We start from the raw sequence: 18,301 nt of genomic DNA, 5'->3' as shown, positions 1-18,301 counted from the left end.
TAATGAAAACACAGCTAACCATGATAAAGTTATTGAATTCAGTGTTTACCCCCTCACACTCCTGCACTTTGAAGAATTTAACTCAGGGTGGTTTCACCTTTGTACCGATGCTCCTTATGTCAAGTTCATATGACTAGAAAAGTTCATTTCTTCAGTTCATGTGAATTATTACAAAATTACCTCAAATTGTCTTCTCAAATTCAATCAACTTCAAAAATTTAAGGCAACCCAGGCACCAGCTTTTTATAGTAAAGGCTCAACCGGAGAGTTTGATAATTTCTTGAAGCCATTTTTTTTGTGTGCTTATTTTCGAAACTGGATAAATCTCCAACAATGCGAATCACACATTAACATTAAGGTATAGTTTCCTGTCTGTAATGATTGATTTTCATTATGAAAATTCAATAACAAAATTTACAGTCACATATATTATAGGCCTGTCCAAATTTGCGGGGGTACTGGCAGGATGTGAAAAGAAAAGGGGCTAGGAAATTAAACCTTGACCCCAAATCATTTATCTCAGGGATCCCTCTAGAAAATCAAATGGTAAAGAAGAAAAGGTATTTATTAAGGACCCTACTTTTAATTGTTAAAAACAATATAACAGTTTTATGGCAGCAGAGGTCAAAGCTAAAATACAGCTGAAAATTACTTTTTTTTAAATATATCGTCACCATGGATATCAACCAATTCAAACATAAAGAATATAGAAAACAAAAATGTATGTCTATGTCTTTTCCCCCTGGGTCTTTGGTTCATCTTCACATACCTATAATCCATGAATTTCATATGTAGAGCTATGTAAAATAATGTGGAGATGTTTAACTAATAAACTATGGACTGTATGAATTGTGTGGTATAGTTAGAAAGAACCCACTTCCATAAATCAGTATGTTAACTTCTATCCACATTTCAGTCATCAAAAACCAACATGCACAGTTCCATTAAAACCAGTTAAACACACAAGAGTCGGGATGGGGTGCTAATGGTTTTATTATTTTGATATTAAAATCAATAAACATAATCAGACTATTGTTGTGGTTACAAGCAGAGCTGTGGTACCAACTCCTGGCTGATACAACAGAGAAAGAATGATTTAAAAAATAAGAAAAGAAAGAAAAAGAGAGAGAGGCACAATAACACAACAGAGATTCAGGGCAGGTGTCCGCAGGATGTCGAGCAGCCAGAGACAAAAACTGTCAGAAGCTCTGAAACAGAATGAGTTGTTACAGTACAATCCAAAAAAATAATGAAAGAAAATCTTTTAGATTTCCATGCCTGTGCATAAAACCACCCACTGTGCCTCCGAGAAAAAAAAACAAAAATACAATGTAAAACAAAAAGAAAAAGTTAGATAAAACAAAAGTATAAACCCAGCACGACATTTATTACACAACATAAATATAACAACTGTCAAGATATTGTATTCGAACAGGCATATATGTGAACTACAAATATAGACGTCATTGCTAAAGAGAGGATCAAGTTAGTTTCAGCAGGATACACTTTCTGCAGGTTTTGCTTCTTTATGAAATTATAATTCCCCAAGAGATCTATTGTAGAGCACTTAGCAATGAAGTACAGCCTTCCTACTGAGACTGGGGAGAGGAACACACACAGGACTAACTACAGAAAGATCCCATGCTGTTGATCTAATCAAATAAGTTACCATACAAGACCAGAAGCATCATTACAGTGGCATGTAGCTGTGGAGCTCAGGATGACAGATACCTTCCACATCCTCTACATGTTTGGACTTGTATGGATTTCCTGTCTGTCGCTAAAGAATCTAAAGAAAAAACAAAAAAAAAGGAAGAGATGCTTTAGGATTTTCTTTTCGTTAAATGTCTCTCGCTCCATGCGTTTTGGCAAGTCTGGAGGGAGATGTAAATCATTGCAGTGTTGGATAATGAGCAGGACGTGTGTCGCTATGAAAAGAGGGGTTTTTATTTTTGTTATCTAGGGTAGGTTGTTTTTGCCTGCTTTAGTAAGATCAGTCTGCGGAAGAGGAAATTAACCCCCCCTCGTCGTTCATAGCAGGGGAGGGTGAGGGGTCTCTGCCCACCAGCCTTTAAGTGACCCCTGGCTAATCTCAGGAGCTCCCTGACGAGACGACTGCGAACCAAAGCCCTTCTCAAAAAACAAAAAAAAACAACATCTCTGGCGCAGTTTTCCCAGAAAACTGATCAGATTTTTTAATTTCCTACATAGAAGTTAGAGAGAGCAGGCGAGCTGACTCCTAACTTCAGCTCCGAGGCTGTGGAGCACCTGATCCTCAATCCAGAGTCCTGACAAGATTAGTGTTGTGTCAAAGGTTGTTCTGGTTTGAGGGCTCCACTGCCCCTTCTGACCGACTCAAACCTCCAGTGACACAACGCTTCAAGGGCTTCACAGACGATAACTCAAGGTCACAATGAAACAGCAGCTCTGAGAGCATCTTGTTCCCTCTGACTGGCATTAGGCCAGAACATAATGGAGAGAACGTATAAAGTAATAGGATACTTAAGGATTTTATGTGATTACACTGATTCCCAACCTTTCTCCTTAAGGAACCCCCTTTTCTACCACGAAGTAAACTGAAGACTGTATATTTCATGTTATGTTCAAAACATAACAATAACAGTACGAAACAACTAATAAACTGTACAATATCTCAAATACTGAACACAATAACTGCAGGATGTTTGTATAAAACAAGGGATTTGGATGGATTTTGAGCAGATTATTTCTTGCGAATATTAAATCAGAGATGAGTTTGGCTGATATTTTTAGGAACATTTTATGCAATTCTCTGTCTGTATTATGTATGTTTTTTATTTCTATTTTGTAATAACAACACATACTAATAAGCTTCTATTTCCAGTGTTTTCTTCATTGTTCTATTAGCTCTTTGGTTGTTTTAACTGTGTACTTTTTAATGCCGTACAAGGTACCCCTTCATTCACAGAAATGAATGAAATGCTGAGAAACAGGCCTACTGTATATATTATTCAGAAGTTTTCTTGCACACTTTTGAATCAAGAAGACCTTGCAATGCCCTGGACCCCCAGGTTGGGAACCAGTGGATTATATCATCTTTCAAATAATCCAAATAATTGTTTTTATTCATATATATATATATTCATATCCAGGTTGTTAATATCTCTGTCAACACTAAAGAAAATGACTAAATCCCTTGTCCATCTTTCTCTTTGTGTAACAATTGGAGTCTCCGCTGGTTAGCTGTTGCCTTCCAGCGACAACAGGACTCCAGGAAGTCACTGCCAAGAAATAGTCCGTCACATTACTCCTGTAAAAGTTGACTTTTCTACACTTCGCCTTTTGGACTGATTAAAAAACTTAAATGTTAATGTAATTCATAATTATTTTGGGCCTTTTGTACATGTGGGGAGCAAGCTCTACTTGGTGAGCTACAGGGCAAAAGCTGCTTCATTTATTTTTTATTTAGCTGAAAAGAGAATTTTTTTTAGGCATTCATCTTAATGCATCTATTACTTAATGAGCTTAGTTATTTTTAAACTGATTAACAGGGGTTATTTAATTTCTCTGTCAAAGTAAGGTGTTTTACAATCTGATCTATTTATCAATAGATACTTTAGTGTAAACATTAATTAATGATTGTCCTCACAACCAACTGTATCTTCAGGGTGCAGTGCCACGATTATACACCATCTTATCTATGGTACATGATGAGGTAATATTACAGATATACTGTAAGTATATCTAGTAAAATTTTAAATTAATAAATGCAAGAACATAATTATTGTAATTTCTGTTTTCTTGTTTCAATGTGACTTTGATTCCTGTCTGTGAAGTCTCTGACTCCTGGTAAAGCCTGCTTCAGTGGAAAAGCTATAAATTTCAACAAATTGTCTCCTCACATGTTAATTTATAGGACAAAACAAATAAATATCAAAGAAATGGTATGAACACTGGGATCAGGAGAAAAAAATTCAAAAGTGCAACATTTGACAGAGTCAGAGCATAAATATCGATCCATAATGGTAATTAAAAAAAAAAAAAAAAAAGGTTTAAACATATAATCATGATCTTTCTGGATCCTGATGACAAGAGTCTCCCTCTGAACAAAGTCTAACAGGAAGAAGAACAACAGGAAAAAGCTCCACCAGACAACCACATCTGTCTGTATGATCCTGCTGAGGAAGACTAGTCTACATTCATCAGCAAAGCAGCAGCAGCAGAGTTATACCTCGCTATGTCAGCATACAGCAGTGCAGCAGTCAGAAACACGAGATTGACCAGAGTCGTCAACAGAAGGAATAATATGGCTAATACAGCTTTTTAACACAGCCATGTTAGCACCCAGCCACAGACAGATTAGCACCACAGTTTACCTCCATGCTCAGTTTGTCGCTTCATTCGCCACCTGCGACACAGTGCCAACACTGACTTCAAGGAGGGTCTGGCACTTCATAATAGCAAAGTTAAGAAACGGAAAGTTCTGTTTTATGCTTTTTTGTTTGTTTTTTTCTTTCTCAAAAAGGTCAAGAGGCAGCAACACGGTGCTCCATGTCGAAACCACAGAAGAAGAAGAAGAAGAAGAAGAATACATTGTAATTGACAAGGTACAAAGCAGGTCCAAGTCTCCCTCTGCCTCAAACACAGTGGAAGTTTGCTCTTGTCTACACGGACACACCAGCGGTGATAGCAGCAGCAGCCAATACAGAAAAACACAATAATGTGGCGTAGTGGGCAGAGAAAGAGTTCAAAACAGAACCAGGTTTCCCAAAACAACAATTTAGCTTACAAGTTATCGGCAATGCTCTTAATCAGTAACGCTTCAAAAGGGAATATTTCTATCCGTACATGACAAACAGCTTGTCGCAGCTGTTAAAGGCTGATTATTATACAAAAAGTCTTGATTTGGGGTTAAAATGAGGTTTCATTTTTCAAGTTAAGGTTTTGGGAAACCCAGCCCCTTGTTTCTGTAGGGAAACCCCCTCCAGACTGACAGAAGGTGCAGATTTGTGATCTCGTATATTTGATTAAGGCACCTGGTTCAGCAGGCATCATATTCAAAGTTTCTTTTCCTTGTATATGTAAAAACCAAGTGCAAGGTGAGTAACACTGTTGGTTTTTCTGACTGTCGTAGGAAAAAGATGTGAAAAAACCGGGGTGTGTGGTAACAATATACTGTATTTGTGTCATGGACACTCTAAACCAAACTCTAAAATCTCTTTGTGCTCATTCAATAGCAGCAAGTATGAAATCATTCGACTGACAGTGAGTGAACTTTGTGACAATGGAGACGTCACTCGATTCTCTCAGTGCGATGCAGGGAATCGGCATGCATGAACATCATTCCCACTGCATGTTTTGTCACAGAGTACATTTCTGTATGTATCTAATTAACACAGGGAGAAATGTGGGTAGAGGGTAGTAAGCACACAGCCTCTGAACATGAGGTGTTGTCACAAGCAACGAGGGCAGCCCACATGGGTTCTAACAAGACAGGAAACACTTGAAATGCCTCGAAAGAAGCTCGAAGCCAGACTCTGAGATCTAACATCACAGCCAGCGTGAGGTGCGTTCACTTCTAATTTATTGAGACAAGAATATTCAGTAACGCCTATCTTACATGTTACATGTAATTTCCTAATAATCTCCTGAGAAGTTTCTGGGAAACAAGTAGGACTATTCAACTACTTTTTTAAAAGGGCCCAGTGGTGGATACTTCTGTATCGCTTGGCAGAGGGTAGCAGGGTGAACAGTTTTACGGTGGACGGCAACCACACAAAGCGAGAATGGAACAAAAGTGAAACAAGGTGCTGGATTAATTACACAATATTATCATATATGTATTATTAACACAATGTCAATATTTTGGTTTTAAATATCAGGATTATTGTTAATATCCATATATCATGACATCCCTATAACCAATAAAGAAATATTGTTCAGTGAAGCTTTAAACCGAAGTAAATATAATTCAGCATATAAAGTTTTTAATAATGAGTTTGTTTCCTTTCTACTTTTTGAAAGTTTCACTCACAAAAAGTGAAATTAATTAACTAAAAGTGTATTAATTACATGCTGTCTTTATTTTCCCTGATACCAAATTTGAAAGTTCTTTCAAGACAACTTAAAGCGGCTACAAGACACTTTAATATTTGCTGATTCGGGCGCCCCCTGTGGACAAATGCATTATGAGCACCACCACCTCTTGTACAGGTCTTTATCCGGCTAGTGTTTGCTTCTGGTTTGGAAGCGACTGAAAGAAAGATGCAACATATTTTTAATACCCTTTTCCTTTAAACGCAGCTGTTTGAAGGATGCATAGCGATGATGAATAATTATAACATATGGAATATGTCTAAGCATGTTTTACTCAAGTACTGTACTTAAGACAAATTTTGACTGCGTCTTTACTCAGGTTGTGAGACTCCTCAATTCATGCTCAGCAATCTGCCATAAAAAAAAAAATTGAAATTATTTGGAAATTACAGACATGATAATGAAAATTAAAAAAGGCGTTACCGAATATTTCCTCTTGGGATCTTTGAATATATACCAACTTGTTTAATTTTAACTGCATTATTTTCTCGTGATAACATTAAAAAGAAATGCCGATTGGTAGTTAAAATCAACAAAAACAACACACCAGAACATGTATAATTATTTCGCACCTCTCAAAAGGAATAAAAATCCTCTTTGACTTTGGGCTGTGGTGTCAAATCCAGGAGTCTGACTTTTACAAAAGAAATCAAGGTATGCTCAACATTAATGATCACACAGATCAGTACTACAGAAATAACCAGTCTGTTGTTGTTTAGAGCAATAGTAAGTGTGAATCTTCCTCTGATTGGTCCAACAGGGAAGTCTGGTCTGACGACAGTAACTGAAAACAATCACATGGACATGGGTATTCGCGAGCAGGTCTGAATACAGATTCTAATTGTTGAATTATTTCTGGGATAATGAAAAGTAATCAGCACCATGTGACATGTCCCAGTTGGATCACAGCTGGAAATCAGAATCAAATCCTTTCGTGAGAGGAGAATGTTGTAGGTTGTGTATGTCTGAATACCGGTTTTAAGAAAGCGGAGAAACTTTGAATTCTTGTGACAAGTCTGTTGGCCTTTTTTTTCAGTTTGTGTAAAGAGCATTGCACTATATTGATTGACATTGATAATTCATAACACACATACACACGCACACACACAAAATATTTTGTACAGAGTAAAGAATGGCGACAATAATTGGAATACATAAATATATTTTCTTTTGATTTTATATGTCATCACATATGTCAGATAGAAGAACGATATTACCCTGATTTGCTGAAGAAGAGCTTTATGGATCCACTTAGCTTTTATTGGACAAGAGTAGCACAAAGTTACACACTCTATTAGCTTAATAGTTGACTGTATAGGATCTATGTCATCAGAAATAAAAAGAATAAGGAATAGTTTTACTGGCGTGGATTTTCACTCACTCCTTGACTGTTAAAATGCCACAGAGTCTCCTGGTTTGAATGTAAAGTTGCACAGCTTGCACCTATCATGTTAAATGTAAAAACCTGTGAGGACTCTTTCTTGAACCAGCCTCGTGATCGACAGCAAAACACACACGCATCTCTGGTCTTATGTCTGTCAACCAGCGGCCCTTTAACCACTGTTGACCCCCTACCAGACCTGGGCGAAATCATCGCTGAAAAAATGCTTCAAATATTGTTCCAAAAGATACAACTGAGCACAAGTAGGTAAAATATTTGAAGCCATTTTTGTCAAGATATATTTCACCATGTCTGCTACTTCAGTCAAGGTTGTTTTGAGCCAATCAGGCTGAATGGTTTTGTTGTTGTTGTTGTTGTTGTTGTTGACCGTATACTGGCAGACAGTGTCATAAACCTCGGGCACGCCCCTTGGCAACTGACACGTCTGCCTTGTTATTATTTTTGTTTGTATGTAAGTGAAAAGTTTCAGAAGGCAATAAGTGTCCGGATTGAGTCTCCATTTGTAATTGGCTTGCCATACAGTACAGTGATAAAGTAACTTCCCCCAAGGCGGCCTGGAACAACACCCCTCAAACGGGCTCTTCCTGGCCGCCCCAGGCTACACACCTCCTCATTAAGTCACAAGTAGAAATCAGTTTACAAATGATAACAATATAGCTCTCTGGAGAAATGTGTCTACACTGTACATCACCCTGAAGAGGAAGCCAAAGCAGACTGTTTTTCCATAGGAAACCTCTACTGAAGGCAAATGAATCAAGACGCCAAGGGGGTCAGCATCAGGATCAATGTAGGGGCCCTGGAATCAAAACCCTCTATTTTTTTTAAGACCACAAACACACTATCTATCCCCTGATCAGGAAATAGACATATCCGGTCAAGACACTGGACTTCCCAAAGCCAAGGAATGATACGCTCTCAAGCAACACCTCATATCATTACATGGCTCCAGAAACATGTAGATGTAACCCTCGCCAGGCCAAACACCTATTCCTTGCTAGATTATACACCTAGCCAGGTCAGGTATTAGACCTATCCTAGCAAGTAGTCGTCAAGTACACTTGCAGCATTCACACCAGGCCTTTTAGCAGCAAATGGAAGAAAAAAATGCTTTTCTTTTTGTTTTGTTTTTTTGTTTTTTTTTTCCTTTTTTGGACAAAGTGCTTTTGTTTTCAAACATATAAGATAGAGTATTCTATACATATATCTAACATTTAGAAGATACATATTAACTTATAGTCTATTTACAAAAAATGAATCACTACTAAGAAAATAGCTATGGACGGTAAGGGGGAGAGCAAGTCATTAGGCTACAACTAGACCAAATAAGAATCATGGTTACTCATCATTCTAGTTTCAGAAAAAAGCACCATTTCTCCCTTTTTAGACGGAACGGAAAACAGTAAAAATATATATATATATATATACTGTATGTAGCACTAGCTGTTATTCAATCACACAAAGACCACAGCTCTGCGTCACCATCATCAGACATCATTCTGTGAAGGAGCACTTTCTGAATTCAGCCTCGTCAAAAACATCAATTTTCTATTTGTATTTGCCGAGTGAATTCTGGTTGAATTTAACATTTCCCGGGAATGGCAGCGTTTCCTCTGTGGAGGTGGCAGGGGGGCAGGCATGCAGGCATCATGCATGTTTTTTGTTTTTTAAAGGTTGGACATTGGGCATTGTAACTCTGTGTGTTTCTGTGAACAAAGTCAACAAAGTCATTCTTTGCAGATGTGACCGGTCAGAAAAGATGGATGCTGAGGACCGAAGGCCAGGCAGGTAAAATTCAGCAATGCAACCTTGAAGGCAGCGATGTCCATCCCAGGAAATGCAAAATTCGAGAGGGAATACGGGAGAAAATCTAAGTAACAATGCACAGTGCTGAATCCATATCAAACTGGGACTAAAGTACGATGGCTTTGGCTTTCTTTCTGAGACAACACTGCCCTCACATCTCCTCACTAAAGACAGCATGTCCTCATTCTCTTTATAGACCATTCAAACTAGACCGCTGCAGCCCTGATTCTCCATCATTTCACTTCAGTCAGCAAAGAGGGGTCAAGGGTAGGTTTATATACCAACTATCAAATAGACTGGCTGCTCTTGAACATCTTCTCTTCACTCCTGTCTGACCAACAAATACTCCCAAACCAACAGGAAAGCTAGCAGGCAGCTAAAGTACAAAAATATAACAAGAACCTTTTTTTTTGGTTTTGTGTTTTTTTTTCCTCTAACTTTCTCGATGCAAGGATAGGCTTTAGAAATGTGTCATGCTTAAAAATGAATCAATTGTCATGAAAAGTGGCATTTCACCATCGATAGATATATCATTAATGCTTCTATATACAGTACTTTAAAACACAACTCAGTTAATATTTTGTTGATGAACTCGACCTCGTCTACATATACAGAAAATCAAACAAGTGACACAGGAACAAAACATTTTGGTTATTGTTGGTGACATTTTGACAAACAGGCAAAAATGTAACATAGCTTATCTACTAGCGCTCTTGGTTTTTGTCCTAGATAGCGCCATTAACACAATTAGCACGTGGCGGGAGGAATCAGTTCAGGAATGAAGTGCTCGCTAGGCAACAAATCTACTGGAGAAGCCCATAGATGGGGTTAATTTTTAGATAAAAAAAAAAAAAAAAAAATGAATGAATGTTCCTTTTCTGTACAGAATTGGACCCAAGCTAATTTCACAGTTCAATGAAGTTCCCTGACCCTCCCACATTTCTTACATTCAATACGGCGTCAGGTAAGCTGTGCAAAACCTTACTTTAACTGGCTGGTCGCCATTTCGTTGCATGTGTCTTTGGTACAAAAAACAATCAAAATATAGTGTGCAAATATTTTTTTGTAACTCTAAACGAAAATATATGTTAACCCTCCCCCAATCCCTAAAGACAAGAGTACCAAAAACCAAAAGTAATCTATTGCAGAGCCCTCCTATATACACAGACTCTGTGGCATCACGCAACGAGAGCTTCCATTTCATTTTATGTACATTCAGAATATCTTCAGACTGAAATACACAACAAACCCCCACAGGTGCCTCCCTCCTCACATTCATTAACTATCTCCCTCAGTGTAATGTAGTCCTCTCCTTGGCTGGACCTCAGGGAGTTCTGACCAATCACCTCCTCTCATTCAGTCCCTTACACACACTCACACTCACTCAGACTTACAGAAACACACACACATACATACACAAGGCACAATGAATAGAACTCTGATCAAACACTAGTATGAACACACCAAACTGTTAGCCTGGCCGTCTCTACTGTACAAAAAAGGGGGAGCCGGTTTTAACCTGGGAGACACTTTTATGTACAGTTTCCTCGAGGAGATGGATCACTGTTTATGTCATCTTCATCACCGCCACCATCATCTTCCTCACAATCTGCTCCCACACTGGCAAAATGTCCGTTTCACACAGTCCAGTTATAACCAGCACAAGGCCAAAAAGCACCAAACTACATGCACTTCCTCTCCACATGGTCAACTACCTCCTCTTGTTTAGGTTAACGTCATCAAAATTAGACGCTAAGCGTCCTCCTGCGACTCAGCAGGATGTCTGTCGCTCAGTTGTTGATGGTCTCATTTGAACTTTCAGCTTCTACTACTTTAATTTGCTAAAAGTCAACATCGATATTTTATCAACAGAAGACCTGATTGGCAAACAGGGGGTGGCACGAACATATTTAAGCCTTCAACACAAAATATTTCCTGCCACCCCGAAAACTTCACTGAGTGGGCCAATTAAACATCCTGGAGTTAATTTGTGTTGCCATGTGAGGTTAACCTCGTCTAGATATTGATAACTGGATCTTTTTCGACCTTTGATGGTGTCTGACGTGTAACAATTCCTCCTCTGTCATCACAACCTCAAACAAATTGTGTGAAAGTATTCCAGTGGTTACACTCGTGTGACTGTCAGAACCGACCCTACACAATGCTATGTTAAACACATCTAATAATCACCAGTGGATTTAGAACGTGCTATTCGCTATACACCGAGCCATCCCTTGCTTTTTGAGGCGCTTTTCCCAACAGACGCTCACGATGGGTTGGGAGACAGTGACGCACTGTCTCTGCGCACAGCGTGCAGAGACAGAAAGCTAGGGTGTACGCCATACAGGTGCATGGCGACAACAAGCACACATACATACACACAGGGAGTGGTATGTGTGTTTGTGTGACTAACAATGTGTGTGTACTCTGGGTTGGAGGGGCATGCAGAGGGGAGCATAGTTACAATGGGACAGCACGGTGGGAATATTTAGTCCACTCCTCTCAGTGGACCGCACTTCTGTCTAGATTTTGGATGTGGGTACTCGCAGGCCGACCAGTCCGCCGGTGGGATCCCCGCGTCCTGTGTTGTCCAAGATCTTGTTGACGAAGTCCGAAGTCTGCCCAGCAACAGGTGATGCCACTGTCCACACAAAGACACACAGAGATAAATTCTGAGATGTCAGACGTTAAAAACACCTTATTTAAACTGGCAACAGACAAGTTTTCTGCTTTATTGTGTCATTATGAAGTAAATGTTACACAATGATACCATCAGCGTTTACATTGGTTCCTCACTGTCACTATACAACATTGTCTGATACTGCACATGCAGTCACCTGGGAAAAGGAAGGGTAAATGTTGATCCATCTCTATTAGAGACTAAATGATTGAATAAACTCATGTTTTGTTCTGTGTTGTTATTCGCGACTCTGAGGAAAGCTGTTAGGTATTTTCATCAATAAAATTTTCACCAGATTATTTATTTTTCAGATAAACATGGCACCTTGATATCCTTGAAAAAGTCGTTAATTTGCCTCCATATTATTTTCTGATTTGTTTCAGTGTTTATAATATGATAAAAAGGAAGAGGTCATCTCCTCTGGCTCGATGTTAATTGAGTCATTTGCTGTCTTAATACTATACTAACTTCTTTCTTGTCTGACTTGCTTCATTATCTCGCATATTATGATTTACTAGTTTGTGTGTTGTTGTTTTTTTTACCATTTTAATAGTTTAATTTTGGTTGGCTTAAGTCTTATTAAGTGATATTTTGAGTGATATCATATCTAAATGTAAGTTTCGTACTTTAATCCTGATTTCACAAGCGTTTAGTAATGATTGGATTTTTGACAGTAATTGTTTTTCCTCTTAAAATCATATTTTTCAGTTTACATTACATTTCAATTAGCTCTCCTCAGAAACTCTATTCGCGCAGGACTAGTATTACCTGTGGAACTTTAGTAATTTGTAATAATTGTGGAGGACATGTGATCTTAATTCCTTGCAAATCCACTACGTCGTACATTCAACCACATATTACCTATCATATTTCACTAAACACAGATGATCAGCACATCGGTGATTTGGGGTTGTATTTCTTTCAAAATCACTGTTTTCTTTTGTCAGACAACTGAACAATTATGAAATTTGACTGTGCCTCACAATATATTGAACAGCATTCAACTGAAGTGCAGTGTGATCGGCTAGATTGACATTTTTTAGAAGGTGACTGAGAAGGTTAGGAGTAACCAAAGCTTGCTAAATACAGCCATCTGTCAGGCGAGTGCGCAGGACACCGTCAACAAAGTGCAACACAGAAAAGCGAAACTGACACCAAATTCACTCCCTACGGGGAAAATTCAACAAAGTTTTAATCTGTGGTATAACCAACGGGAGACCACGGATGTGTGAAGTGATTTTGGTGACACTACTCTGCATAAGATTGAGGTAACTGAATACTTTCGCTTATCGTATTGCACTTTGTAGACAGTTTCTGTGCACTGGCATGGCAGCTGGCTGCATATAGAGAACAATGTAACTTGTCCAGCTTGTTTGGATGAAAATGAGCTCGTCTACCTTGAATGAATGACGCACTGTTTGTGTTGTGACAATGTTTCTCATACAAGTTATTAATCCCATAAATTCAAATCTGTGAATATCATTCCAACTTTACTGCAGTCGACAACACATCCAGGAGATTAAGTCAGTAAAAACAAGTAAAATGCAGACATCGCTTATCCCATGCGAATACACCACATAAAACGAAAACTTTGGGTGGAATTTCCCTGATACTAGTCCCGTTCATATAGGGCTTAAGATGGCGTTTGAAAGTTAATTTTTTATCATATTTCACATAACAATATGTCTATTTTTGGTTACCAGTCAGCTGTAAAAGATTCTTACCAAGTGTCTCCTGAATGAGATGCTCCAGAGTGTCAGTCATGTTGGTCGGACGCGGAGATGAGTCCTCCACTCGGGCCACGATCTCCTCCTTGATGGCGTTGATCACAAACAGCAGTCGGTCTGAAGGAGGACAGCAAACAAACAAGCATTCAGCACACAGCCATTACACTCCATCGATTAATCATCAACTATCAGAAGGTCAACTTTAAATTTGACAGAGCTTAAAAATAGGTACAGCTGCATAAATTACAATAATCACAATCGCTGCAGTGGGCTGATGAACTTTGTGTAAAAACTGTGACATATGTGGTGTCATGAGCAACGTACCATACTCTGTGCTGAGTCCCCAGAGCTTCACCTTGTTTGCTTCATACTGGGCCTTCTTTTTTAGACGGCAAGCTCTACAAAACACGACAGGTGAGAGGAGTTTACTCATGGAAAGAGGAAAAGCACTGGGTAACATGACATACTGCTCCCAAATCAGCATCTTGACTACAATATCGTGGAGGTGAGCATGATGATAAATAAACAGTTGTGCGTACATAATGCATATGCATGCATAATTTACCTGGACGCCAGCTTGTTCTTCTCCTTGCGGGACCGCGGCCGTGCAGTCAGCGGCAGCTCACTCACGGGGGTCAAGTCGCTGATCACCTTGTTCAGTTTGCGGAGCTCGGTGCCGATCTGCAGCAGCTTGCGTGGATTGGGTGTCAGGTCTTCCACGTCAGTGCGGCGAGATTTCTTCAGCATATACTTTCCTTCATGACAAGAGAAGAAAAGAAGCCATTAGCGATGATTAATGCATAAGAAAAAACAAGCCAACTGCAGGTTCCATTTCTATTATTGAAATTGGTTTCTTGTGGTTTATCAAGTTAATATTAATTGATCAATATTAAATAATCTGTGCTCTGAACAATAAACCAATCATGAAATGTTTGCTTGTATCTCTGCCAGTAAAAACTTTTCTTCGTTCTTTCTCCAGAATCCATTTAAATTACTTCATATAATGTTCAATTTGCACTGTTTCCCCCAATTCGACATTTTCTCATTTTTCTCATTGCCGTCAGCAGGAAACACATTTTAAACAGTTGTTTTTCATTCAGTTGATGACACCTGCAGTGGATCTAAAACAGGTCCTGGTTCAGTTATAAAGAAAATAATCCCTGTTTGTTGAATCTCAACACTTTAGTTATGATTGAATTTTCAAACAGCGCAAGCTTCAAGTGCTCATTTCTTTTTGAAATGATCAATATGCATCATGAGTCATCCTCTACATCCTCACACAACATTCATTTCAAGCGACAGAATTAAATAAATACGGACATGAATGCGAGAGAAATCTGCTGCCTTTTATGTGAGAAATGAGACGTGCTCCTTTCATCCAATTAATATTTTCAATGTGATCACTCAAACTGCAGTATCACTGCAACATGCTGTGCACAGCTGCTGTTGTGGAAAATTCAAACTGTCACAGTCCTTCTGAATGTCTTGAGCTACAGACGACACTAAAAGTCATTTATATGCTTTCTGCCTTGATTGAGGCAGTGAAATGAAATGTCAAAAATATAATAATCCACAAGATTATTTCATTTTATATCACACAAAGTTGCTCCTTTGAAGATTCTAGTAAAGAAAGGTCATTACATCACGACGTCTGTTTGTGCTCCAGTGTTCAGTTTATATATATGTATGTGTGTGTGTGTGTGTGTGTGTGTGTGTGTTTTTGCGCATGTATACCATGGAGAGGCCCGTTCTTCTGGTACAGGTTGCTAGGCAGCGTGTGTCTGTCCCACTCAGACGGCTTAAGCATACGTTCCTGTTTGGAGGGGGTGAGCTGCTCGCTATACTCCCAGAAGTAGCGGCGCTTGCCTCTCTTCCGGCTGGACACTCCTGCTGTCAGGCCTTTAATGTCCTCCATCAGCTCCATGTCGCAGCCTGGTGGAGGCGGGAGGAGACGAGGCAGGACAATAGGGAGGAAATCAGAACAGCAGAAAAGAAACACGAAGGAGAAATAGAGGCAGAACATGATCGCTTAAAGCTGCTATGAGGAACTTTAATTTTCTGTTGATTGTGGTGGCAGTGAAAGAAAATAAACTTTGCTCTAGCGCTGTACTACCAGACTACAGAGCTGCTTCAACCTCAGAACTCAGAATCCGACCAATGAAAGGCATTAAGAATAACAATAATAACTTTGCCAATCTTCTCCCTTTCAGTGTCGGTCATGTCAGGTATCAGTATTGAATTGAGGCTGGTAGCTCATAACCAGTACTACTAATTGTAGTATGTTTAAGTAGTAAATAGATAACTGATTGGAAGTGATTGGTTACACAAGAAGGAAGATGACGGGATGCTACCTGGCTCGGAGAAGGCGTCACTCATGTCGTCATCCTTGTCTGCTTCGTAGTCTTCATCCTCCTCCTCATCCTCTTCCTCCTCATTCTCCGACAGCTCATGCTCGCTGCCAAAACCCTCATCGTGGTCTTCATCATCGAGCTCCAGCCCATCGCCTTCCTCCTCCTCTGCCTCTTCCTCATCCTCCTCCTCCTCCTCCTCCTCCTCCTCTTCTTCCTCCAGCAGGGAGTGGGCTCTACTGGCCAGTCTGCTGCGGGTCAGGAACAAAGAGTAGTTGTGTTCCTCTTCCTTGCTCTTCTCTGTACCCTCGACAACGCCACCGCTAGCCCCCGCCACGCTATCCCCGCTGCTGATTGTGGCAGAGGTGCTGCCCTCCAGGGCCTGACTCGCCTCAATAAGGTGAGGCATTGCGGCAGACCAGCCTACAGGCATCTCTCTCCTCCCTGGCCCCTCTGACCTCCTTTCAAAGCTCATCAGGCTGCTAGAGCAGCTGGCTGCTGCAGCAGGAAGTCCCACCAAGGCAGCACTCGCCGAAGTGGAGGCCTTCTCGTCTTGGGGCTGGGAGAGAGGTAGAGGGGGATCAGACCTCTCGAAATCCGTCTGGGAGGGCTTGTCGGGAAGAGTTTTATGCACAGCACTCACACGGACTTTGGCCTTCCGCACAAAGTCAGAGCCATGAGAAGTCGGGGCCGCCATCTTGGCTCCTCGTCCATGGGGCTTGGTTTGAGCTTGGCCGTAGTCCTGGGTGAGACTGAGGAGGTTCTGTGTCTTGGCCATGGTCTCAGTGCTGGAGGGGACGGGCCTGGTGGCTTTTTGGGAGCCTTCTGGAAAGTCTGGGAGAAGGCTGCGGGAGGGACGGGAGGAAGATGTGGAGCTCAGGGAGGGCCGCACAGAGCTGGGGCCCGATCCTTGTCCAGGGATCAGGGGTCTCTTACTGTGACAGGGAAGCTGGGACGGCTGAGGCTGAGGCTGGGGGGCAGACAGGGTCAGGTCAGCAGGGGGGTAGAGAGCCTCACACACAGGCTGCGAATCCTCGCTGTTAAGCTGAGCCAGCGTCGGGGTTCGACCAATCACTTCCTCGTCCTGGTACGGACTAGAGAAGTCATCCAAGCCAAGGAAATCCACCTCTTTGGTACCCCAGATGTCACAGCTGGCCAGCCGTGTATATCTGCAGAGCAGAGACAAACAGCTTTATCAAGAGTGAAAGCTTTTATTGTATATAACCTTTAAAATGTCATTGATTCCAAGACATGATAAGGATTTTCTGATTTTCCCTGTTTTATAAACTTGAATGAATACAATATAGACTAGATAAAGCTCAGTACCGTCATACATTTTACATCAAGTAGTAACAGTTTTGACACAGTCACTGCTTTAATCTCTTTATGAAGAAATCTGCTGTTTGGTAAATCACAGTTAGGACAGCTTCTACTGACCCAGAAACACTCAGCAGCTACCAAACAGAAATGTGGGACTAAGCTGGACAGTCTGGGTTGTAAAAGAATGACTCACTCATTATCAAAAAGATGCAGCAGTTTCCTCTGTCCCACTGAAACATGACCTCAATCAACCCTCTTAACGGCAGATACCCTCAACCCAGCACTTCTCCGCCTCCGTTTTTAATAGCCTTTAGACTTCAGAAACTGTTGTCTGCCCTCAGCTGACATCAGAGGAGAGCGTGCACAAACTATTTTGGCAGCAGAGCATCAGGATAGCTGCAGGACAGACGGAGCATCACCTGAGATCTCAGGAGACTGCGGCAGCCAGCTGCTTCGTTGTTTACCGACCTCTTAAACCACACCCTGCCTTGGAGCAAAACCAATACCTGCTTCGAATCATCTGCCTGTGTTAGACCAAGATGACCTGCCTCCATGAATTACCTGTCAGTGATGGTAAACTCTCTGGCTATCAAAACCTTTAGGCACCTGTCCGATCTCATAATGCTCACAGACTGACTTCATTTCTGCGATTCCTACAGTAGAAACCAAGCAAACATGATTCAGGAAATCACTGAGCACAACCTCCTCTGTGCCAGAACCCTCTTAATTAACATAAATCCAGCTTGTCCCCACAAAAACAATTATACCGTTACCTGTATCGGTTCAACCAACAAAATTATTTGACTACAATTTTTAGACTACAATTAGATTAGATTAATGGAGATTGTTACTCTGGTTTGATTTATTTCTTAAATGAACGTTGGAAGTTGGGTGATTTATGCAAACAGGCACAGCCTGTGTTGACAGTGACATATGCACTCAGCCT

The 18,301-nt window shown here is 40.5% G+C and overlaps 1 protein-coding gene across 2 annotated transcripts in view; it reads right to left on the bottom strand.

Moving 5' to 3' along the window:
* Nucleotides 1-975: 975 nt before the first annotated feature.
* The window catches only part of crebrf (creb3 regulatory factor), a 32,353-nt gene continuing 15,027 nt past the window's right edge, over nucleotides 976-18,301 (bottom strand). For both annotated transcript variants that reach the window (XM_084374188.1, XM_084374189.1), the window contains exons 5-10: nucleotides 16,039-17,204; nucleotides 15,422-15,619; nucleotides 14,253-14,442; nucleotides 14,012-14,085; nucleotides 13,685-13,804; nucleotides 976-11,921 (exon numbers count right to left, since the gene is read on the bottom strand). In XM_084374188.1, the coding sequence (XP_084230314.1) occupies nucleotides 11,803-11,921; nucleotides 13,685-13,804; nucleotides 14,012-14,085; nucleotides 14,253-14,442; nucleotides 15,422-15,619; nucleotides 16,039-17,204 (1,867 nt within the window). In that variant the 3' untranslated portion in view covers nucleotides 976-11,802. The remainder of the gene's footprint in view (nucleotides 11,922-13,684; nucleotides 13,805-14,011; nucleotides 14,086-14,252; nucleotides 14,443-15,421; nucleotides 15,620-16,038; nucleotides 17,205-18,301) is intronic.

The sequence above is a fragment of the Pagrus pagrus genome (genome assembly GCF_965226575.1).
Source record: "Pagrus pagrus genome assembly, chromosome: 14".
NCBI classification, from domain to species: domain Eukaryota; kingdom Metazoa; phylum Chordata; class Actinopteri; order Spariformes; family Sparidae; genus Pagrus; species Pagrus pagrus.
This window is presented reverse-complemented; position numbering and strand designations above follow the sequence as displayed.